Source organism: Anser brachyrhynchus, assembly GCF_964034855.1.
Source record: "Anser brachyrhynchus genome assembly, chromosome: 5".
NCBI lineage: Eukaryota > Metazoa > Chordata > Aves > Anseriformes > Anatidae > Anser > Anser brachyrhynchus.
This window is the reverse complement of record NC_137699.1, coordinates 32,348,262-32,372,594: the sequence shown is the minus strand read 5'-3', so window position 1 is coordinate 32,372,594 and position 24,333 is coordinate 32,348,262. Positions and strand designations below refer to the sequence as shown.

The 24,333-nt window shown below is 46.6% G+C and overlaps 1 protein-coding gene across 6 annotated transcripts in view; it reads left to right on the top strand.

Annotated features, from left to right (window-relative positions):
• Window positions 1-24,333, top strand: part of MAPKBP1 (mitogen-activated protein kinase binding protein 1) — a 96,796-nt gene that overhangs the window by 22,979 nt on the left and 49,484 nt on the right. For 5 of the 6 annotated variants that reach the window (XM_080596195.1, XM_080596190.1, XM_080596192.1 and 2 more), the window contains exon 3: window positions 3,350-3,441. The exons of the other annotated variant lie outside the window; for it this stretch is intronic. In XM_080596195.1, the coding sequence (XP_080452321.1) occupies window positions 3,350-3,441 (92 nt within the window). The remainder of the gene's footprint in view (window positions 1-3,349; window positions 3,442-24,333) is intronic. 6 annotated transcript variants of the gene reach the window in all.

The following is a 24,333-nucleotide window of genomic DNA, read 5'->3' as shown; positions in this document are numbered from 1 at the left end:
AATACTATTAATAGAGGCCTCAGGATGAAGTAACAAATGTGGATAGCCAGCCACCTTTCTGGGCCTTTAATTTAGGGGCACAAAATTACAGGTTTCGTCTTGCAATTGTTTCCTGGCTTGGGCGAGGGCGGTGAGGTGGCCCACTTATTGGATGGGATGACCTGAGCAAGCAGGGACACATCTGATGATTGTGGGCAGCAAATTGGCCCAATGTGGGAGCTATTGGTAACAAACACACCCGTTTCCCCCGTCTGCAGTGGGACCCTCCAGTCCTGTGGTTAGCTCAGATCACACTCGGAAAGAGGTCAGGGAATTTCCTTCTGCCTGGGACACGCTGAAGAACCACCTGAGTGACTTATAGGAATGGCAGTGGCGGTGTGGGATTGGGAGACTGTGCTTGCTACGTGACGAAGTGAGTTCCTACCTCATTTTGCCATAACTTCACGAGTGAGGTAATGTCAGACCTGTATTGACAAATTTACCCTTTGCTGACAAATCTTAATTTGAGATTTGGAAGTAAATGTTGGTGTACCCCTGTCCTAATTAACTGTACTAATTATTTCTTTGTTTTGGCTGGCAAGTCAGGAGGAATCCAGTTTACACTGCATTGTTACCTAGTTCTTTTTTTCTCCCTGAATTTTTATTTATTCTTCTGTCAAGCTTTGTGACACGTGACTAACTCTTTCCCTTATGTCAACTAGTCTGGAGGCTGATCATGGAGATAAAGCTGTGGTGCCTTGTGGACAGAGAGGTGGGAGTAGAGCTCACAAGTTTCATAAGAACCACTTTTAAATGTGTTCATCCTACTCTTAGAGGCAAGTTGTTTTTAATACTTAAGGATTATTGCTACACGTGCTGAGGTGTTGTAAGAGCATCCATTGGATTAGGCACACAGGGTTGCCTTTCAGACTGCTTGCTTGGCTTGCTGGAGAGGCAATTGCTGTGTCAGTGCTGGTGCGAGGGAAACGCCAGCAAGGGAAGGGGTTGTTGGGACAAGTGGGATGAGGGAGGAAGGAACTGCCCCCTCCCTTGGGAGCGGGAAGCTGTGAGATCAGCTCAGCTGCAGCACAAGGTGGCACTGGGGGTGTTGAATGTGTGTCCTGGCAAAGGAAGAATAAACCTGTTGGAGAAAGTAGGTTGCTGAACTGCTGCTGAGTGCTATTAGCTGCATAGCCAAGGTCAGGTAGCGCCTTTTAGGACAGTTGCAGTTACAGCCGGCCTGAGCTAAAGCCTGCGCTGAGCAGCGTGAGCACAGCATTGCTAAATTTGCTGTTTGCTGACAGCATCAAGTAATTAGTGCCTTATCTAGATTGGAGCACTTGAATGGCACGTATCTCTTCCACTTCCTCCTTCACTGTCAAGTATGCAGTTTCTGTGGGAATTTAAACATCTCGTAGCGTGATGGGTTGGGAACCGACAGTATGAGCTGGAATCTCAGCAAATTCTGCCTTCTGTACTCTTAGGAAGCTACTTGAACAATAAATGTGTTGAAGTATTGAAACAAACCTGGAAGAGTAGATAGCGTTCTAGCCTCCCTTGCTCCTTCCCCTCCCACTTCCCCCCCCCCCTTTTTAAGGAACATTAAACTGAAACAAAACTATTACCTTGCTTTACTGGTGAATTTGTAAATGCATTTTTACTTGTCTGTTCTAATGCTAAGCAAAAATCCAGTGGAATGTCATAGAAGCCGTGGTTCCAGAGATGCTCATTTTGTGAGGAAAGGAGGCAATTTGGTGTTTTCTCACACTATCTGAAAGTATCTGGGGTATGTCATTACTAAAAGGGAAGAAAAAGACTGAGTTGCTCCAGAGAGCAGGACATGAAATATTGCACTTTCCGTGTCACTGGTTTGAAGCCAGCCCAAATTGGAAGTCATTGAAGCACAGATAGCTTGTTTTAAGTGAGCTGGTGGCGCCTCGGCCCTGCTTTACCTGTTGAAGCAGGGTGGCTCCACGTGGGGTTGCTTTTGTCACCTTCTCCAGTAACCTGAGCCATAAGCTCAGTGAGACCTCGTTTCTTCACCCTACAGCCGAACTCTTCAGGGCTGGTAAGCTGCATTGATAGGGCAGTGTGGGGAAGCCTGCCCTGCCCCTACCTCTTTTGCCCCATGTTGGTATAAATGCAAGATGCTGGTCTTCAGGGCAGCCATTAATGATTGTAGTAATTATTACAATAGGGACTGCTTATGCCGCGTCCATGCCTTAAGGCCTTAACCAAATATAACTTAGATGATGATAATTAAAAACAGAAGGCTGTGACCCAGTAAAATCCATGAATTTGGCAGGGACAGCAGTTCTGAGGAGGAATGTATGCATAAAATATATAATAAATAAAATCAAGCTGTGCAAATGTAAAGAAAAGAGAATACTTTTGTGTCTGTCAGAACAATCCCAAGGCTGAAAATTGCTTTTTGCTCAGAGGCTGGGTCCTTTCATGTCACAGACCAGACGTTGTGCAGTGTAATCTCGCTGCAGCCTTTTGCTTTGGGAGAGTGCTGCATTCTGATGCTTCCTCTGCCAGAGTGCACTCCCTGAAATGTCTTATTCCTCCCTGTCCCCCCAGCTTTTGTTTTTGCTGTTCCTGGCTTCTTGCCACAGAGGCCTGACTCTGAATTTCTGTCTTCCAAGTAGCTCTTCCCAGTTGCATTTCATTTCTTCTCTTGAAATAGTTGGGATTTTTGCTCGGGGGGAAAGCAAGCATTTTGGATTGCTGTCTCTTGAGTGGGCCATTGGTATATGGGCTTGTGAACCCAATAATGTGAGCTATTCTGTCTCTTGAGATTCCTGGGGAGGGATGTGTTTGTCCAATGGATGTGGTTTCTAGTTCAAGCACTGTGGGAAAAAATGACTCTTCAGCTCCTAGGAATATGGACTGGGACCACACTGAACCACCTACCACTGGATGGAGGAGATAAAGACTGCAGCAACCTGGAAAAGATTTCCAGGAAGATAACTGGGGAGAAAGTGTTTTGCTGCTCATGCTGGGAGGATGGGAATTGCAGGGCAGTGAATGTGCACCCCAGCTTCTCACTGTGTACTAATTGCTGCGTGCAGTCCTCTGCAATATTTGGCAATGTTCTGGCGCAGACACAATAATTGGCGGATCGATAACTCCTTCTCTGTACCCCAGCAGTATTTTACTGTGCCTATGTTGAAGATAGAGGAGGGTTAAACACTTGTTCTGTGCCGGGGTGCTTGTCAGTGAATTTATAGGTGCTCTGAATTTCTGGGAGCTATGATTCTTCTCAGTGCCATTATAAAGTGCCACACCATCAGCGTCCACTTATGGGTCCATTTGAAGCGCGCTCGTATCTCATGATATTTCTTGTTTTCTTTTTCACATGCGCTAGGTGACCTTGGAGAAGGTGTTGGGGATAACTGTGTCGGGAGGCAGAGGATTAGCCTGCGACCCCAGAACTGGCCTCGTTGCTTATCCAGCAGGGTGAGTCACAAACCACATTCTTCAAAGCTAAGATTAACCAGGACTGATAAATCAGCATAAATATCCAGGGTGTTTCCAGTATGGCCTTCGATGGGGAGACTATTTACCATTCTTTAGTCTCTTAACACAGGAGAATGATGAGCATCAGCACTGCTAGTGTAATTAGCAAGGGAGAAGGACTGCATTTTACCTGATGAGTTTTAATGGTATCCCATTTATGGAATCCCTTTCCCACCTCTTGCTCTAAGCTAGGTATTAACTACATTGTGGGCTTTTTAACTATGCTCTGTAGTATGCTGACCTTGCACATAACTCAGTGGGATGCTCAAGCCAGTGAGTACCTAATGGTGCAGGTGATGATTTCAGTGAATTGACAAAAGCCTTCTTGTACATGCCTTACGATTCATAACTTGCTGTGTTTCTCATCCAAATGTGGAGAAAGATCTCATGCTGACAGCCCCTTGCATGGGGGTTCTCTGGAGTGCAACCCTTCTATCAACCATGGTCCAAGTGCAAGTAGAGATATCTAGATGGAGACACTGGTGGACAGCAAAAGAGATGCCTAGAGTGAGATAGCTGAGGGTTGGGGAGGTAGCTTTGTTAGTTGCATGTTTAGCAAAATTGGAGACATCCTGGGCCAGATCCTGATCCTGCTGAAGGTGGAGCCTACGCAGAGTGTATGCCCATGGAGGAGGAGAGCATGTCAGAGTTGCTGGTCTGCGGAATGGGAGTCATCTGAAAGAAGGTAGCACCTGAAAAATTGTAAAAGCACTGTGAGAGAGGCAGGTTGATGTCTCAGTGTACCCTCTTTTTGAAAAAGCAAGGGAGAGAAAACATGTTTTCAGTACAATATTTACCCCGCCGGTGGAGGCACGACTACTGAGATGGGAGGTGACTATGACTGAGATGGGAAGATACAATACTGCAGTGGAAATAGATTGGGTCGACAAAAGAGCGACCTTTCAGGAAAAGTCTTCACTGCCCAATGTGGTGTCGTGGAGATGTTCCTGCTGGCACTAAACTGGATTGCTGGAGCTTGTCTCTTTCTCTGAGCTAGTTTATTCTGCTGGTCAGCAAGCTACAGGAGAAGAGAGAGGGTGGTATGGCCACTGCCAAATGGCATTGCGTAGGCATACTCTTAAATATGAAAGCTGGAATTAGAAGAAGGGAACTTCCACAAGAATTATGGATGATGTTTTCAATCACCCAAGAAAGAGGCTAGCTACACTTGAGGATTCTGTATATCTTGCTGAAATAAGAGGTGGGGGTTGATAAAACTGGCTAGAAATTTTCGCCCTTCCTGGCCAGTATCCTAGTTTGCAGAATCATTGTGGTTGGAAGTGACCTCTTGAGATCATCTCAGCCAAGCCCCTGCTCAAGGAGGGTCACCTAGAGCAGCTTGTCCAGCACCATGTCCAGGCAGCTCCTGAATATCTCCTCAGATGAAGGCACCATAACCTCTCTGGGCAGGTTGTTTCTAGTGTTGGTTACTTACACAGTGGACTTTTTTTTTTCTTTTCTTGTTTTCAAATAGATTTTAATGTATTTTCGCTTCTGCCTATTGTCTCTTGTTCCCTCCACGGGCACTGTTGAGGAATGTCTGGCTCCCTCTTCTTCAATCAATCTCATCTGATGCTTTTACGCATTGAGCCTTATTCTTCAGGCTGAACAGTCACCTCTTACATAAAAAAATGCTCCAATCCCACAGTTATCCTTGTGGCCCTATGCTGGACTTTTTCCAACAAGTCTGGATTTTTTCTATATGGGAGAGCCCAGAACTGGACACATACCCCAGATTTGGACTCGCCAGTGTTGAGTAGAGGGGAAGGATCTCCTCCCTCGATCTGCTGGCAATGCTTTTCCTAGCGCAGCCCAGAAGGCTGTTTGTTGGCCTTCTTTGTCACAAGGGTGCATTGCGGTCTCATGATCAGCTTGTTGTTCCCCAGGACCCCAAAGTTCTCTTCTTCAGAGCTGCCTTACACCCAGTCAGCCTCCAGCATGTACTGGTGCCTGGGGTTATTCCTCCTTAGGTGCAGGACTTGGCGTTTCCTTTTGTTGAGCTTCATAAGGTTCCTATTGGCCCAATTCTCCAGCCTGTCCAGGTTGCTTGGAATGGCAGCACAGCCTTTTGGTGTCAGCCACTCCTGATTTTGTATCAGCTGTGAACTTGCTGAGGGTGCACTCTGCCCTGTCCTCCAGGTCATTAATAAGGAGATGAAACAGTAACGGCCCCAGGAGCAACTCCTGGGGTATACCTCTAGGGATTTGCCCCAACTGGACTTGGTGCTGCTGATCACAACCCTCTGGGCCTGGACATTCATCCAGTTTTCAGTCCACCTCACTGTGTACTTACCTAGCCTGTACTTTGTCAGCTCGTCTTTAATAACATTATGAGAGACAATGTAAAAGGCCTTATTAAAGTTCAGGTAAACAACGTCCACTACTCCCCACTCACATGCCAAGTTAGTCACCTCACTGTAGAAGGTTATCACGTTGGTTAAGCATGCATGATTTTCCCTTCATAAATCCATATTAACTACTCTTTATCATGTTCTTGTCCTTCATGTGGTTGTAAATGGTTTCCAAGATTAGTTGTCCCATCACCTTCAAAGAGACTGAGGCAAGGCTGACCTGCCTGTAGTTTCTGACATCTTCAAGAAGCACAAGAAATAAGATGGGAATGAAATTGGCCTTCTTCCAGTATATTCAGAAACCTCTCCCAGTTTCCATGACCTTTCAAAGACAATTGAGAGTGGCCTTGCAATGCCATCAACCAATGGTCCTAACTGTGAATAGGCCGGTTTGTTACGCCAAAGCCTTTCAAGAACCAAAGATGGTGAGACAGGTGCAGTCTTGGCTCGGTAAGATTCAAAGGAACTTCTAAGCTGGGGTGGCTACAGACTGTCCTGCCTGCCCTGTTCTCTTCTGCCCAGTGCATGCACTCCTTTGTCAGGAGCCCTTGGGAGCAAGGTTTCTGTTCCTTGTTAACACTCATTAGCTATGATGAGGGGAGCCATGTCAGCATTTGGGCTGCATCAACGGTAAAGCCAAAGAGCTTCCAAAGGACCCTCACATGGACTTCTGAGTCCTGAAGGTAAATGCAGCTGAACAAACCACAGTTTGATTGCTTTCTCCTAGTTTTTCTGCAGTATATTGAGATGGATTTCATTAGTTGAGTCTTACGAGGCCATTTTTTTCTTCTCCTCTTACCACGGTGTATGTGTGGGGGGTGTGTGTGTGAGGTTCTTTTTTCTTAAAGCATTTTATATAGTTAAACTAAAGACAGTTTGAGTTCTGCATGTGTGCTTGACAGCATCCTTTATGCTTGAACTCTTCAGAGACATGCAGATATATTCCGTTGTATTGCCTCTTCCTCTGAATCTTTTCTGACACTGAATATATTCACACTTGATAATGAAAAGGAGACAGAGAGAGAAGAAAGCATGTGTGGTAAAATGAGGTGTTTTGGACTCCTGGATAGCTGAAGATAGATGAGTTTTATTAGCAGTGATCTCTTATGAGCTGGTGCATGCCAAACACGAATGTAATCAAGCTTGAGGACACCTGGGGATTCTTTTGGATAATTAAAAGGCTATGTGATTCCTTAGGGCTTTACAGAGGGATTCTTGTTCACACTTGGTGGTGGTAGCATCTCTTGGCCTGGGCAGGAAACCTATGGAATATGCCAGATATTTTGTAAGAATTTGGTGGCTTTTATGACTTGCTGCTTTTGTGCCACAGCTAGCCTGTTTTGCGATGTCAGTGTGATTTGCTACAGTCAAGACGATCTCCTTTCGCTAATTTAACCTAGAAGTCAACGTGAGAGAGGTATGGCTGCACACCTTACAAGCTGATGCAGGTTCAGTTTGTTAAATTTTCTCCCTTTCCATTCTTATTTCTAGTGAATTTATCTCACCTGGGTGATTTGCAGAAATCCTGGCATTACTAGTTCATTGGCTTTATTTATTTTAGTTCCTAGTTGCTTGAATTTACTGGACACTGAAACTTCTTACATGAGACTGATTTTGCAGACTGAGTAGGGTTCATGACCTGACCGTGCAACTTGGTCATCATTAGCCGTGCTCCAGTGATTTCCTCAGCCCTCTGTTCATGTACTGAGGTTTTGTAATCCTGACATGCAGAAGCTTTGCTCCTCCAATCTGTCGTACCCCCAAAAGGTGAATTTACGTAACAGCTCTCTGTTTTCCTAAGAACTCTTTCAACATGCCTAGGTTCATTTGGCTGAGATCAAAACAGTTGCCACAGGCATCCTGACTTATCCAAACCAGGCATATAAATGCTTGTTTGAATGAGGACTTGTGTACTACAAGCTTTGGTGTTCTTTGAACAGAATCTTACTCTGGTCTCTGGTTTGTCTAAAGTAATTTTTTTTTTAAATACAATGCTTTTCTGGATTTTCTCTTTCCTGGTGTTTTTGAATCTCCTGAAAGTAGCAGTTCCCAACGCAACCTGAGCTCATTCCATCTCTACACTGGTGCCAAAGAGCTGAATGTAACATTATTTTCTTTCCTTCTTGCTGGCTTTTGAACCTTTTATCCTTTCTCTTCTTTGACCCTAATGAGGCTTTCACTCCTCCAGTGGCAGCTTTGCTGCTCTGGTATTGTTTTAGTGTGATGCTTGTGTTATAAGAAGCTTTTTTCTTCATGCCTGCCAGAAAGGCTAAAGGCACAGAGTGCTCCAGATATTTTAGGCCACCACTTTCATATAAGGCTGTTGTCTTGGGAGACAAGACAACATACAAGAGAAAATTACCTCCTCCCCTCCCCTAAGGTTTTACATCTGCTGCCCATGCTTGCCTGTTCTTATGCTGACAAGTATAATAAACCCAAAGTTGCCTAATTTGATCTCTGGTAGGGTTATGCAGCGAGTGACAAAGTCGGCTTTGTGGGAGGAGTGAGGGGGACAGAAATGTGTTGAATATTTTTATTTCTTGTGGCAGGCCTGGTGCTCTGTACATTTTTTTTCCCCAGTTTGTTTTCCACTTCACTTTTTCTCTGTCTTTCTTTCATTTTGGTTTATTCTTTCTTTTTCTTTCCCCCCCCCCGCCCCAGTAGCTAGTTGAGGTTCTGTTTCCTAGAAACAAGAATGGAAACAAAGCTTAGAAAATCCTCTGAGGTTACTGATGACTAGCATTAAAAAAGGGGGAAGAAAAAACAAACCTTTTGAAAGGGGAAAATATCCATCCATTTAAATTCCATACCAGCTACTTAAATAGCTTGAGTCAGCTTATCTATTTTTTGGGGGTGTGTTTGTTGTTTTTTGAGCCTTGTAGGCTGGTGTGGCTGGTTTATTTTGCTTCTCTTTATTCCTCTTTCCTTGGCTCGCAGTTGGTCGTGGCAGCTGGTTGAGAACCTTGTCCTCATGTGGGATACCTGCTGGGGAGAACAGCCCGTGCTTTTTCCTCTGTAGGAGCAGGAAAGTAGTGCTTTGTGCTGTTCAGCGTACAGTGTCTTTCAAACACTCTCACGTTCTGGCCAGCTTAGGCCTCTCTCTAGCTCTGCTCATCAATTCCCAGCTATTCTGATAGAAATCTTTTTTTTTTTTTTCACATTGGTCTTCCTGATGGGGAAATCTGTATTTGAACCAGAGTGCATGTAACGAGTTGATGATCTTCAACCTTCGTCTCTGCCATGTCTCTTTACAAGCTACAACTCTAAAGCCACATGCGAGTTTAATATAGTCACTCCTCTCTGAGACAGCGAACTGAGTTTCTTTGGGTTATTCTCAGAATTAACTGTTGCCAGTACAGATGCAGCCCCTGGCTAGCTCTGTGCATGTGCAGTACGTTTTCTGAACATGGGGATTGGACACCCCCATGTTCTGTAACCATTTCCTAATGATTTACCCTTGTTTGCAAATGGGAAGAGGGGGCAATAAAAGAAGGAGCTAAATGATCAAACTTAAGATGAAGATAGTAAGTCTCTTCTCCTGCTGCTGTTTGCCACGAGATCTTGTCTAAGAGCTAGCCTTCTTGCTTCAGCTTTATCGCCTTGAGTTTTTTTGAGATAGGACAACTAATACCCAGACCTGAGTACTGGTACGATGTGTTCACAGTCAGAAAGCTGCACGGCTGAGTCAAATTTTGTTTTACTGCTACTGTTCCATGCATGTTGGACACCAGGGCAGCAACCCTTGTGCCAACTCTGTACCAACTCCTGTGCCAACCCATGCCGCGGCAGCATCGAGCCACCATCTCTTGTTCTCATTTCACTTTGTTTCCCTCTGCTCCACCCCTCATCCCTGGTGGATTCGCAGTGCCGAGTGGAAGCCTGTTGAGCTCCGTCAGCCCTCCTGAGTCATAACACTCCTGCTCCCGGTCCACAGATCCAAGGAGGTGAATGCCAGGTCCGGCACCGGCAGGGCAGTGACAACGGTCTGTGTCACAGCAAAGGGAGGAAGGGGAGGAGCACAGCAGGAAATGAGTGAATCGGTTTTAATCCATCCAGGAGTCTGCTTAGCATGTGTGGAGCTCTCACGTAATTGAGTGGTAAATCCCATTGGAAGCTGATGAGTGAGGAATTTATTTATTTATTTTCCAGAAGTGGTTGTTGGTTTGCTCCCAAATACCTCTTTCCAGTTCTGGTAGACAAGCTGTAAGGCGAAGTGGTTTCCAGATATCCACATGTGGAGCCTCTTGGAATGTCTTACTCATCATTTTCCATCATTATATAGATAATTTATTATGTTGTGCAGTAATCAGTTTAGAAGAATTTTCCTTTACCTTAAGCTGCATAAAACCCACAATGAAAGAGTAACGTTAAAGATAGACATTGCGTAACGTTACAAGGCATGATGAAGATCCTGCCTTGCTCTTCTCCTTTTCTCTGGAAAGTGGAAGCGTTTCAACACCTTGTGTACTGGAATGAATTGTGAGGGGCAGATCTAGTAGAGGACTGCTGGTGACCACGGCGAAATTCTGTTTTGAATTGGGATCTTTTCAAGACTTACGAACATCGTGGCCAGGTTAGAATTGGTGGCTGCATGGAACAATGAAATCCTAAGGTGACAAGCATTCCTGCCTTTCTTCAGAGCATATTTTTTCTTAACTAACAGATCACTTTGCTTGGATGCTTCAATAGCAGTGGGCTGTAGAAAGCTAGAGGTGCACAGAAGGAATCCGCTTCTTTATGGACCCTTTGTACCTCTTCATATGCGTGCAGTTTGTGCAAAGCTCTGCAGCTTTGTGCAGGTACAGCTCTTCACTCATTTTTCCCTAGTGTAAGTGGTAATGTCATTGAACCCTATCCCATGTGCAGCTTGGGGTAGGTACAGGGACACTAAGATACTTGAACTACTGGATGGCCAGTAGATAAATGCAGTTCTGCTGGTGTTGGCTCCTTTAATTTTACTTCACTCAGACTTTTGAAGAATTTCTGAGCTGTCGTTGTATGTTCACTTCTAAAGGAGGATCCTGCAGTATTGTAAAAATTATAGAAACCTACCCGAAAACAAGCAGAAGTCTGTGGTTCAAGGTAGATTTCATCTGCTTTTGCCACACCAGAGGCAGCTTATTTTGTCCTTTTAAAAATGGTAGAGTCATCTTCCAAGGGTTAGACCTTTTTCCTCCTCCCTGTTTCCCGGGAATCTGGGCTGTTGTTAATGCACTTCTTCTATGAGGATACTGTGGTTGCACATGCCATATGGGGAGACTTTTCCAGCTGGCACAGTTGTGCTTGTGGACCCAGAGAGGAAGATAAGAAAATCCCCTTTGTTTAGATTGTTAAAAATAACTTGAACTGAAGAGCTGTGACTGCAGCTGGGTTTGAGTTGGGCCTTTACAACCAAACAACACAATTTTTTTCTGTGCCAAAAGTGAATACCATGAAGTTTCAGTGTCCTGAAAGCATCCAAAAAGTGGGCAAACCCCTCCCTCCCTCCCTCCCTTCCCCAGTAATAGCAGATCCTTCAGAGTGATGAAACAGGAATACGGTTTACCTCTTAAATCTCTCTATCATAATTACCCCTTGGAGGGAAAGGGTATTTCTCCAAAGTACCATACGGTAGTCTAGCCTTCCAGTTACCACAAGCTGGATCGCTATTCTGTCACATGCACCAAAAAGCCAGCTGTTAGAGCCTCAGGACAAACAGAGCTGAAATGTGACACTGTCCCAGTTACTATTCGAGGCTCTGGCAGCAGTAGTTCTGGTATGGCATCCTCCCTCAAGCTGCCAGGTACCAACACGCCTGCTTATCCCTGTCCTTGCACAGAAGCCATGTGCTACAAATCTTTTCTTCTGAAGTGTTCCCTTTGCACATCAACTCTGCTCCCGTCCTGTCGGGGTGAGCCTGTGCTTATCTGTGTTTACATGCTTCCTCCTTTCTGCCAGGCACCAGCAAGGGCTTGCAGTGTGCAGCTGTGCTCAGCGCAGCATACGTCCATGCTGCTTACATTCCTATGTGGCTACAGGAACTCCTGAAGTGCTGAGAGAGCAGCAATCTGCCCTTCTTCTTGCAGTGCTTTCAGTGGGAGGAACCTCCCTGCTGACCAGCGATACCCACGCTCACTGGGCTCAGGGACTCAATAGCTGAAGTCTGGTGACTTTTGGTAGCAGAGGTTTCACCAACCACGCACAAACAATCCAAACCACAACCCTAAAAGCCCTAATAGGAAACCTTCACCTGTTAGGGTTGCCAGATAGTTTTTGATGTTTAGACCGAATATAGATTTTATTTTTGAGAGAATGGTCTGGCTGTAATGGAACTCTTTGGGTTGGGATATGTTTCTCATTCATTCACCAGCAATTCTCTGGGGAGGGAGTGAAGGAGCAGGAGCAGCTACATTTTCCCCAAATAAATTGTCTGTGAACACTTCCTTGCCCCTGGTAGGCAACCCTGCTTTGAGCTGAGCTGGTAACTCTTAATTCCTTCTCCTCCTCCTCCTTGCCTTGAAAATTAGAGGTTGGGGGCAGGCTTGCACCTTTTTCTAAAAATAAAAGTAACTTTTTTTTTCCTCCTTTAGGGAGCTGTAGGTATTAGGAGCTGGGTATTAAACAGATGACTAAAAGATGCTGTACTGTGCAACAGTCCTTACCTTACTTCTCCCACCATCACAGAGCATCAGAGCGTTTTTACTTGCCATTTCTTTGATTATTAAAAATAAAAATAAAAAAATCACAGCATGAATGTACTCTCACGTCCAGTGACGGAAATCCTGGGGAGGGGAAAATCCTGGGGAGGTTTTTTTTTTTCTGTGCATGATGCTGCGGTGGTGTGAGCTAGCCCTAGGTAAAGGTGGGTAGCATGGGTGGGATAAGTCTGGGTGGGGAGCTTCAGCCCCATGCCTCTGTTGGGGGGCCAGAAGTGTTAGCTGAGCCCTGAAGAAAGTTTATGTTAGAATGTGGGTTCTGGCTGCTGCCAAAAATGCTAGTGATGAAGAAAGTGAGAGAAGGGAAGTGGGAACGCTTTTATCTTTGCAAGACTGCAATGAAAATTCTTGTGACAAAGAAAAAGCACTTAACTGCCCTTGAAGTTTTCCTGTGCTGGATTCCAGAGGCTGTGAGCAGGGAAAGGTAGGGCAGCGTGGAGGAGTCCTGTGGGTTTGCTGCTGTGCAGGCTGCCTGACACACTGTATCAAGGAGAACTATATAATACATATTTGCTCCTGCATCCATCTTAGTTCCAGGGTAAATGTTAGTGTCCCCTCAACATAAGAGTGTTATCGTGCCTGTCAGAGTAGCTACAACAGCTGCTCTTTTAATGATTTTATTTTTCATAGCTGACTTCAGCCTCCCTTATTTATCAACAGAAACATTGGTTGTCCTCACTCTTTCACTGTGTACCAAAATGTGCCAATTACATTTGAATTCTAAACTGGGAGGCAAGCTAGAAATTAATCCCCTGTGGATGGCCAGTTTGTTGCTTTGTGCTTTGATCTCATTAACCAAGCAGTCCCATAGTGAGGGTCATTCACAGTTTATGCACAAAGAAATTGCGGTGAGAGAACAAACATGCCTGCTTTATTTAAAAACAGCGCTGTATGCTCTGGTAGAGCTCTGCAAGTGGGAAGCTTTGACTGATTTGGCAATCTATTGCGTGTCCTTGGGATAGGGAAGAGGAGCAGTTGCAAAGCTTGGCTATTTGGGAACACGCAGGCCTTTTCTCAGCTCGATGCCCTGCAAGCCCCTGGGGTTGGCTGTGTCCTGAGAAAGGAGGGGGCAGGCTGAGAGCCTTGTGCCTGCAGGTAGCAACCTGCGTGCCTCCCTACCTGCTCCATGCCCCTAGAGCAGCCCAACCTCCCAGCAACCACTGCCTTGGTGTGGCAACAGGACGGGCTTGTGAGCCAAGTCCTAAGCTTGCATAAGAGCGAGGGGGGGGGAATGGGGACTGAACGGCGAAGTCTGGGATGAAAATGAGATACCAACCGCCTTGGTTGAGCTCCACCCTCTCTAAGAATCTCAAAACAAGCTCTGTGTCTCCTGGCAACCTTTACACAAATTGTGGAGTTTAACTTGAAAGAAGTACGTGGAGTCCAAAGTACATACCCCGTCGGCAGGTGTGAACAAGGGGGAGACGCTCGTTTCCCTCTTCCTGGAAGACCTGGCACTGGGGATAGTCTCAGGTTTCAGCCATGTCAGAAAGGCAACAAGTTAAAGGTGAAGCAGCATCCTGCTCGACAGGATGGCTAAGAAGTGCCAAGAAGTGGTGTATTTTGTTAACCGTGAGCATGCCCATGAGTGCAGTGAGTATTGCTTAGGAACCAGACACGGGACCTGGCACTCCCCGTGGGCCAGCGCTGGCGGCTGCACCCCGCAGCGTGTGCCCAGTGCCCCAGCCTGCTCCGGGCACTGCCTGCTGCTTCTGCTGGCGGCCAGGGCCTGGCAGGGCTGGCATCAGCTGATTCCTTGTCCAAATCCCAGTGTTGGTCAGCATGCTTTGACAGTGCTGACCCAATGCTCCATGCACTCCAACCGTGCCACGTTTCTGTGATGAGGGAGAGGTGTATGAGAAAGCAGAGGGATCTTATCATGGTTGTTTCTCCTTCCAGGAAAGTTGTCTTTTCAGGTCTTATGACAACTACTGCTCATTAGCTATTCTGAAAAAAAATCTGAGTGCAGTTAAAGTACTCTATATTATCCGAGCTACAGGCAAAGCAGAGGTGAATGTTCATCCTCCATTAAAGCCACAGATGTCACAGGGCTCCTACAAAACACCATGTAGGCAGAACTGAGTTTTGCCAAGCTGAGAACATCCGAGCTGTTCCTGCTTGGGGAAGCCACACTGCTGGGGCAGAGCTGGACAGAGCTCTGAGCTTTTGGGCCTTGGAGCATGGGTCCCAGCAAGCTTCTCGTGCCCCCTCTTCCAGCAGCAGCCAGCCTGGGCTTGGAGGGCTCTGGAGCGGGCAGAGTTGGCAGGAGGCTCCCTTGCCGTTTTGCTGTGCCTGGCAGCCTTCTGCCCGAGGACGCCGAGATGAGGCTAACAGCAGCTGACTGCTGGGAGCGGGCAATTCCTTAATGCCACGCTGTCAAAGAAGCGGGGTTGTTTCGTCTCCGACGCTCTTGTGTAGATACTGCAGGAATTATGCTTACCGAAGCATTCAGAGGGAAAAGCTGCTCCAGTTTCTCTGCCACAGCGGAGCTTTTGCTGTGTCTGCTCAGGAATGCAGGCGAGAGCAGCACTGGGTTGTTGGCCGCCCCAGGGGCCTGCCACAGCGCATTGCTGCCTGCTGCCTGCCCGAGCCTCCTCGCAGGGGGACAATGGCTGTGGGGAGGGGGTTGCGAGACAGCCCTGCTGCTGGTTGCTTCTTCCGGAGGGTTAATTAGATGAGACCAGGGGGAGTTAAATCGCATTACTCCTTGTTTTGCTCTCGTGATTGATGTCACTGTAATATCGGCTACGCTGACTGCTAGCGGTAAAACAATTACAGCCCCGAGGCACCTGCCACGAGCTGCCACGTTCGCCTGCCCCAGCTGATGAGTTTGATGCATAGAGCTTTCTCCGTGGTGCCCAGGAGCTGCTCTGGTGTGGTGAGGGAATCCTCTGGCTGCACTTGCTGCTGGAAACAGAGGTGTTGGCCAGTTGTTTGCAAGTGGGATGTGGTTTTCCTCTGCGACTCGGTTTTAAAAGGAAGAAACTTCAGCTTTCAAGGCTTTGTGGCATGGTAGGAACTGCACTTACAGGGAAGTCAGCGCAGACCTGAAGTGTAAATCTTGATGTTCTTGTGTAATCCCAGCTGGGGCTGTGCATCTTTTCAGGGAGCTGCTCGCTCCCAGGAGGGTGCCTCGGGGGGAGCTCCCAACCTTTCTCAGTTGGGCTGGAGAGCTGAATCTGCTCACAGCTTGCTGGCCGATTTCATGATTCTGCAGTAATTTTCTTGTAAACTTTGCTTTTCTATATCTGTGTCGTTCTTGTCTTCCCCTCTGAATGACTACTTGTTTTTTTATTAAAAACAAAAGAAAAGTTTCTTCTTTTCTTCTCTTGTCTTTGACTGTTTCCTCTTCCCCTAGATCTGTGCATTTTCTTTCCTCTTCTCCCAGGCATTGCCTTTGGACTTTGCCTGTAAGCATTTTGAGCGTGACAAAGAGGAAACACCCCTTATATACGTGTGTGCGCACGTATATATCAAAAAGGCAATAGTGTATTGTTAATATAACTGAAATCTCAGAACTGTGATTCAGGAACCAGTATTAATCTACCACTGTTATATGAAAAAGAGAATAATAATGCGTTAGAATACTTCTATACAGAAAGTCTCAGTAATGGGGATAATACAACTAAAACTGCAACTCATTTCTTCATTTCTGTCCCTTGTGCATGGCGTTATGCTCACCCTTGTGTTCTTCCTCTGGATCTTCAAAGGCAGTAGCTAGAGGGTAAAACCGTAAGTGTTCAGCCTGTGTAGTCCTTCACAGGGAGGAATGTGATGTGGATGTGGCTGCCTGCTTCTTCCTCACTCCAGGGTCCGTTTGAGGTGACTTTATTAAAATACTTGCTAACATGCTTTTACACCTTTCTGTTTCCTAGCTGGTCTGCAGCTCCATGTTACTTCTGAATTCACTTTGTATGGTGTCTTTTATGCATGTTAGGTATTGTTTCTTTGTTACTCCAGTTTTGTCCAGCTCCAGGTCTGTATTACTTTCTCTGACCGTGGGTGAGTTGCCCAGAGCCGTGGGGTCTCTGCTGCCAAGCACGTGCCTCACCTCTTATCACCCCACGCCTCTACTGCTCTGTGCAGCATTGCCTCTCCGCTTCTCAAGGCCTCTGCTATCACACCGTGCCTGCGTTTCTCTCCAGTACATCACTGTGTTGGTTGTAAATACCACATTCTACATAAAGTATCTGCTTGTTACTGTTATTTATATAAAACCGTGGCTGTATCACACAAAGGTAAACAGAAGTAAAACAAATGAGCCACAGACACCTGGCCAGTTAGAGAAACTGCTGTCACAGCTAACCCAAGTGAAACAAAGCTATAGGCAGGTCAAGAAAAGTTCAGACAGAGCAAGCCCCACAGGCCTGAGGGCTTTCAGGCTCAGTACAAAGCCCACAGCCTGTTGCTGAGAATGGCAATACCATGTTACAGGGCTACATTGTTTGCAGCTTCTTGCTGTTCATCCTCCTCCCCCAAACACAGGGGTTTTGGCACCTCCGGTTTTTCACTTGTGCTATGGAAGACAAGTCTGGGGCTGTCGGCCAGCTGCTGGTGGAAGAGGAACTGGCTCTTGGGAGTTAGAGGAGGGAGGGGTGGAGCATGGCTGGGGAGCAGGAGATCCCTGAAGCAGGTGTCTTGGCTGCTCTGTAAGGACTGAGAGATGTTCTCTTCTGCTTGTTGACGTGCCTGTGTCAGCCATAACTCTGGGAGAAGTCCTCAGTGTATGGAGACAAGCCCTTTCTCAAAATGAACAACACCTCAGCATGCTGTGATTCCAGAGCATCCATCCTGGAAAAAGTTACATTCACTGCCCTGGTGAAAGCTCCTCAGGTCTGCAGCCGTGTTCTGTTTTTTTGCTTCAATCATCTTAGTAGCACCTGAGACCAGTCAGGTTCTGCTCAAGGCTCCATTTTCTACTGCTTCTCAGTCTCTCCTGCCTAACTGGTCAGCACAATTCCTTGTCATGAACTGTCTCAGTGAGCCTTTTATTCCTCTAGCCTTCCTGTCATCAGTTGCTCATTGCTCTAGCCCCCAGGGCTGCTGCTGCTTTGCAATGTTCAGTGGGTGTTTGCCAAGAGCACTGAAATAAAACACAGTTCTGCAACTCCTACTCCCAGCCCAGTCGATTTGAAAGTTCATGTAGGTGTATTGCTGGCATCGCTTGCCCGCCTGAAGGGAAGTGAGTAGTTTTGGAGGGAGAAGGAGGAATGTGGACTCAGTATTTTATATAGTCAGTCATGAGCCACGCGTATATATACACGTATGTATGCTTGAAGGTGTATGTATTGGTGCACATGCATGTGTCATCTATGCCGTATGTCCTTTGAAGCTGCTCAGATGTTCAGGCTGACACACAATTCAGTGTGCGTACGTGTGGCTGCTGCTTTGCTTGGCTTTGTTGTTTCGCCTCCCACTGCTACGGGCTGGAGGAGGAGAGGGGGTGTTCCGCAGAGGAGGTGGCCTGTCCTCAGGCCTGCTGGAAGAGGGTTTTATCCAGGTTCCTAAGCAGCACAATTCTAATCCAGGAGGTTTTTCTTCCTCTCCTGGCTTTGGAGCACTGAAGGGAACGAGGATGTTTTGAAGCTGAAGTTCCTGCTGAATCACTGGTGACTAGGCAGCCGTGAGCCACAACAATTAATTTGAGTCATTTTCATCTTCCTTGCAACTCTAACAATTCCTGGTTAGTACGCTGCTTTAGACTTAGTTTAGGTTTTCCTCTGAGCTTGTTTCACCCCTCTGTTTCCCCCCCACATGTTTCTTGTCCAGATCTTTCACAGTGGCCACGTGGCCCAGCTCTGCCCGCCATGAGAGGTGCCTCCTCGTTGTGCAGTGCTGCAGAAAGCCGTCACCCTCCTGAGAGCACTGTTGTTGTGTCTCTGGCTCCAGCATGGCTGTTGGGGAGTTGAATGTGGCTTATACAAGGGAGGCAGGACCTGGGCATCCATTGTTTCCGTGCATCCATTTTGTGTGAAGTGCGGAGCCTGGCTTTGTTGTCCTGAATCATCATCCTGTGCTTATGCTTGGCCAGTGTTAGAAGGGTTGCCAGTCTTAAAACTCTTCCTCCTTCCACCCTGCCCCTTAAAAAATACCTTGAAATAACCTAGCGTTGGAGTTCTGTTCCAAGGGGATGAGGATACATTGAAGAGAGATCAGTAGAACCAGTTGGAAATAACAGTGGCCACTGCGTATGACAGGCAGTGCCCTCGCTCTGGTATGAGGCAGGTAGGAGTCCTTCAGCCCTCCAGGTTTTTCTCTGTGTTCTTGTTAGAGCTGAAACTTCAGCGCTGTCTTTTTTATGGAATAAGAGAGGCCTGGATTGGCAAACACTCACAACCTCTCCTCCATATTAGATCTTTTCATCCACTTATGCACTGAGGTTTGGGATGTCTTATTTTACAGTATCTTGGGTATCTTTTCAAATCTGTGTATCTGTTTCCTGCCAACTGCAGCTTAAGGCCAGACACGCAGCTGGCTGTTTTAAAGAAACAGCCTGGTAGATGTAAAGGGGCTGCAGAGAGCTGCCAGTGGAAGTGGTTCACCGTGCACAGCAGGAACCTGCACTGGCGTTGTGAAAGTCAGGAGCACCAAGCCCTGTCCCCCCGTGGCCTCTTTCTATGGAGGCCAGCAGATCCCATAGGCACAGGTTTTTGGGAGGAGCATTTTGAGGCTGCCATAGTTGGGGATGCAGCAGTTGTCCTCTTGCATGCTTTGCTCTTCTCAGTGCATTGGAGGATGACTGGGAAGTGAGCTGGCACCGGTGTTACCCTGCCTCGGCTGAGGGCAGCAATCAGAGCACTGTCCTGTGGTTATGCAAAGGCGGTGGCACTGGGCAGAGAGGTCATTAGGCTCCTTCATCTTGTGTTCCCTCAGACAAGTCCAGACTGGGCTATCAGTAATGACTGGTGTGAGTTCAGGAGGGGCTGGGTGGCAGGGGAGCAGAGGCTGCCTTTGTCCCTTTGAGGGTTATTTCTACAAATCCTTCTTGTCAGTTCTGCTCTACCTTCTAGGCTGAATTTATTGTGTTGCTTTCCCTCTCTATGTGTGGGTGCAACCAGGTTTTCATCGGATTTCCTGCTTCCATTACGTGTGATGGAGAAGACCTGTGGAGAGAAATGCCCTGTGGTGTCTGTGTGGCAGGGGAAGCTGTGGGGACCAATGCTGTTTTGCAGGCTCCCCCTGTGATTTCTCCCATTTTTGTCAGAGATTTTGAAGAGGAGAGGCCTGAAGGCACAAAGCTCTACATTTTTATGGGTTGGTCTAAATACGCGAGAGACTTGTGCAGGTGGGAGCTAGCTGGCTAAAACTCAGTTTGGCTGAGGCTGTGCTGTTGCTGGTAGATGGGTCAAAACCAAGAATCTTTCTCCCACTGGCTTAAGATAGCTCTGACTGCCAAATTCTTGGAGGTTGGAAGAGCAGTCTGGAAAGTATCTTTACAATCTGCTGTGTTCTTCCCTAGGCCTGTGCTTTTGGCTGCTGTTGGAGGCAAGATACCGGACCTGAGTTTGATCTGGTGTGGCCATTCTTGTGTTTTTTGGAGCAGAGCCTTTTTTGTGCTGCATTTTAGTTCCCAGTCCTGCAGGTTTGGGGTGCCACCCAGCCTTTTTAGCAAAACAGATATGTCCCAGGTTGGCAACCAGAAATTTCTACTCTCTTAGCCTAGCAATGCTTACATGTATGGATGACTTTTTTTTTTTTTTTTAAGTGGGTTTCTTGTTCAGCAGTTGTGTCTTTCCAGTAGCCTGTGTTTGTTTCTGAAGCATGAATTTCTCTGCATCTCTAACTGCCGTTCTTCCGGTCTTCTTGGTCATGGTTTGGTGCAGGGAGCTCTGAAGCCTTTTATTCTCAGGCAACGATACCCAACTCCTAACGTCTCAACAGATACGCCTTTCTTCTCAGAATGCATTTCATTAATATAGCTTGCATGAAAATACCTATTCAGTTACATAGTCAACGTGCACATCCTCTCTCATCGCTGTTAACCCACTCCCAGTACTGGCTACGAATTAAAGAAGCTTTTTGGCAGGAAGAATTGCAACACAGAAAATTAACACCAGCTTTTGTAGACGCTGCTTCACTCTGATCAAGCTTCCCTTGGCAACCAGTGCAGTGTAAAAAAGATTTTGTTCTTATCAATGCCTTTTTTCTTTTTCATGCATTTTGTGCGTAGGAAGCTGTTGCAGTCTCATTTGAATAGCTTTGGGTCTGGGGAAGAGAGCAGAGTATGAGCCAGAAAGTGAGAAATGGACTAATTTTGAAGGGATGGGACTGTTTGCTCTTTTCATTTATCCTTGCAGCAGCATGAAAGGAAACTATTGGGGGGGAGGGGTAGCCAAAATTGGTTTGGGCATCTTAATGGAGTTTTCTCTCCTCCATACAACATTCTCTTTCCAGCATAAGCTATATACATTTAGGAGGGGAGGATTGGACCTGTGAACTCGGCCTCTGGTCCCGCATCCTGCAAGATAGGGCAATGCTGGTTGATGGATAACTTGGGAAAGGAATACAGTTGCTGACTTCTCATTTTCCTGGAGGGGTGGGTGTCCTGCAGAGGGAAGGGACGGAGAAAACTGACTTGTGCAGAGATCTGTTTGATATTACCTTGCTGAAGAAGGGTGAGGAAGAAAGTGGGTGGAGGAAGGCAGCTGAGACTGGAGGGATGTGCAAGGAGGACAGTGAGGAAATGTTCAGGAACTAGGATCTGGGGAACAACAGGAGTGAAGCTGGTAGGAGGAGAGGCAGAAGTAAAAGGGGGGGGCACGGGGTGATCTGCTGCTGCTGACTTAGTGAGTCAGATGCTTCATGTAAATGTGATACTGACGTCCGATTCCTCTCCATTCCTGCTCCTATATTTAGCTTAGGGAAATTGCTTCTTTTTTATACTTTGGGCTTTTTTTCCTTTTGCAGGAGCCAATGGGAACTGTTTGGACACTCCCTCCCCTCCTCTTTTCCCCCTTTGAAACAACACCAGCTTTTTATCTGCATATATGGTGCACAGTTGTGCGTGTGCAAGATAGGGCTGCGCCTTCATGGAGGTTTGGAAAACTCTGCCAGGGGCCTTTCCCTGCTTCCTTGCTGCCTGACCCACATGGGCTCCGTGATGGAGCTGTCTGCAAAAATCCTTGACGTAGCTGTGACAGCCGATTCTGTCCTTTGTTTGTGTTTGAAGTTACCTGGGTGCCCCACGGGGAAGAGGAGACCTGGGAGGGAATCCACAGCCAATTTGTCTTTAAAAGCTGCTTGCATCAGGAAGGTGTTGCTTGAAGGTTGTGGGTGACATCATAGACCTAGAAATAATTCCTTAAATATGTGTGCAATTGCCAATGGCCCCTGCAGGAACCAGCATGCGAACAAACAAGACACTTGATCTCAGCTGGCTGATAGATGGTTTGTACAGCAGTAATCCGTATGGCAGTGAATATTTTCTGTAAATGTCTTGGAAATCAGGATGTATTCATGGATGAAAAGATGCTGATGTCATCGAGCCCTGCCTGCAGCTGCAGAGAAGGTAGAGTTTGTGCTGAAACAAGGTTGCTTACAATGCTGACCTTCTAAACAGCTCGACTGCACTAGGTCAGTGGTGTTTGTAGGTCCCATGTGAGGTGCTTTTGAAGCTGGTGTTAGTTTTCATGTTGGCACTAGCATTGAAAAAGTTCTCTTCAGACAAAAGTGCCTTGAGAACTTGAGTTTGTTTTGACAGCTTCAGTTTGGGGAAGGGGTGGGGCGGGCAGAGAGGTGATGTGACCATTATACAGTGCATGTCTGAAGTACTTTGCTTGGTCTGCATCCACAGTGGGAGGCTAGGAACAAAAAGCTGAGTGTTCTCATCCCTTGCGTCCTTTCCACCCCTCTGGCTGTAAAATGCTGAATGCGGTCCTATAAAGCAACAGACAAAAGTGTAGGGCGGATAGATGGGTGTATGCTCTTATATGCAATTTTCCATGGTAATTATTTTTATTATTTTAACTAAGATGAAAGCCAATATAAACAGAAAGGAGTAGGTACTTTGAGTCTCCTGAGGGCTTGGTAGCCATAATGAAGTCGGAAGAAGCATTGAATAGGTGGGTCAGAGATCTGACCATTCCTCGTCTGCATTCCCTGTATTTTGCTAGACCAATTTACCTTGTTAAAACAGCACACCCAGCATCCCCATGGGCTCTGAGCTACCTTGTCTGGAGAGCTGCTGCGGGTTCTGCTGAAGAATGACTTGCTGGCTGCGTGGGGTGGAGGAGCTGCGCCGGGGCCATGCCGAGCTGAGCTGCAAGTGTCTGAGCAGGCACTGAGGTCGCCCTGAACACTCAGAAGTGGTTAAAATGGTGAAACTAGTTAACTTCTGCTCTTTGAGATGTGGTCTCCATGACTACACACCTTCCCGTGCATTTTGAGAGGGAGCCAGTTTTCCAAGTCAGGTGCTGCTGACTCCCAGAACAGTGCCTGTGCCCTGCCGTGGGATGTGTGGCTCCTGGCTGCCATCCTGCTGAATAAGGTACTCTTGGAGCTGCCTGGAGTCATCATTGCCCCTGTGCATGGCAGACAGGAGGGTGACGGTGGAAAACCAGCAGAGCAGTGGGGTAGCTGTTGTTGGGTAGCAGCTCATTTAAGAAAGCAAGTTGAAAAGACTAGTTTAGCCTAGCCAAATAACTTTATTGGTATACAAGGCCATAATCAATTAGCAAATGTGGTTTACAACTCAATATAACCACTTGCAAACTTGTTTCTGTAAAAATATGGGTTAAAGTGACCTTTTTGTGGCATAAATCAATGCTTGCAGTCTAGTAAGGAGACACTGAGTTTTTCTATTTCCCCTCCAGATAGTGTTTGTTCATTATGAGTCTGACTCAGTGAATCTGACATAGGTGTGTTAAGACAGAGTTAAAATATCCATGTCTGTGCCTGCTGCTGTGGGACTTGAGCCTGCGTGGCTGCTGGAGTGCTTTGTCAGTTCGTGTGTGAGCTGGGGGGCCCTCACCTCCCCTGTGGGGCCTGGTCTTCTCTGGGAGCTAAGAAGGGGCAAGGAAGCCTGCAGGAAGGCAGCCTGGCAGGGAGACAGCCAGCTCTGGAGCACATTCAAGCTAAAACTCATGATTGTAAGTGGTCAAAGGCTCTGCTGTGTAAGTTACTAAGGGCAAACCCCTTAGTGTTTCACTATACTATTCTAGGAAGTGGTTTGTTTGCTTGCCTGGTTTGAAGACTGTGGCTTGTTTTTTGCATCTTTCCTGTGTTTTTAGACTGTGTTCACTTCTGTGAAGTCTTTTTTCTGTGCAGGATGCATAGGAAGGTATTTGTCAGGATGTTGTGTCTTTTCCTTGATTCTTTCTAATGCTTTCTTTGAAGCTTATTGTGAGCAAAATTCATCACTGTCATAACCCAGCAGGATTTTTGTCCATTAAACCTATCCAACTTCACAGAATGGAGTTTTACTTTGCTTTTCTGCTTAGCTGAAGGCTTGGGATTAGATGGATTCTCACATCTGCTAACTTCCTATTTCATATCTTGTGATTTGCAAGGCTTAACCTCCCCTGACTTGTTAATGGATCACAAACCACCTGCTTCTTTACACTAATCCTTCAGAAATAAATAGCATAGCTTTGACTTGAAACTTCCGAGTTTGGTTCTCCGGGGTGAAAAGCGTGGAAGGCTCAATCCCAGTCTGAATGGGCTCCTTATTTACACTTTCACTGCTCTTCCACAGGATTGTGTCTCTGGTCATGGCTGTCTGACTTAACCGTTAGGAAAGTTTGGTGCTTTTGTGACCTTGGCCTTTTGTGTGAGGCATGGGTGGAAAT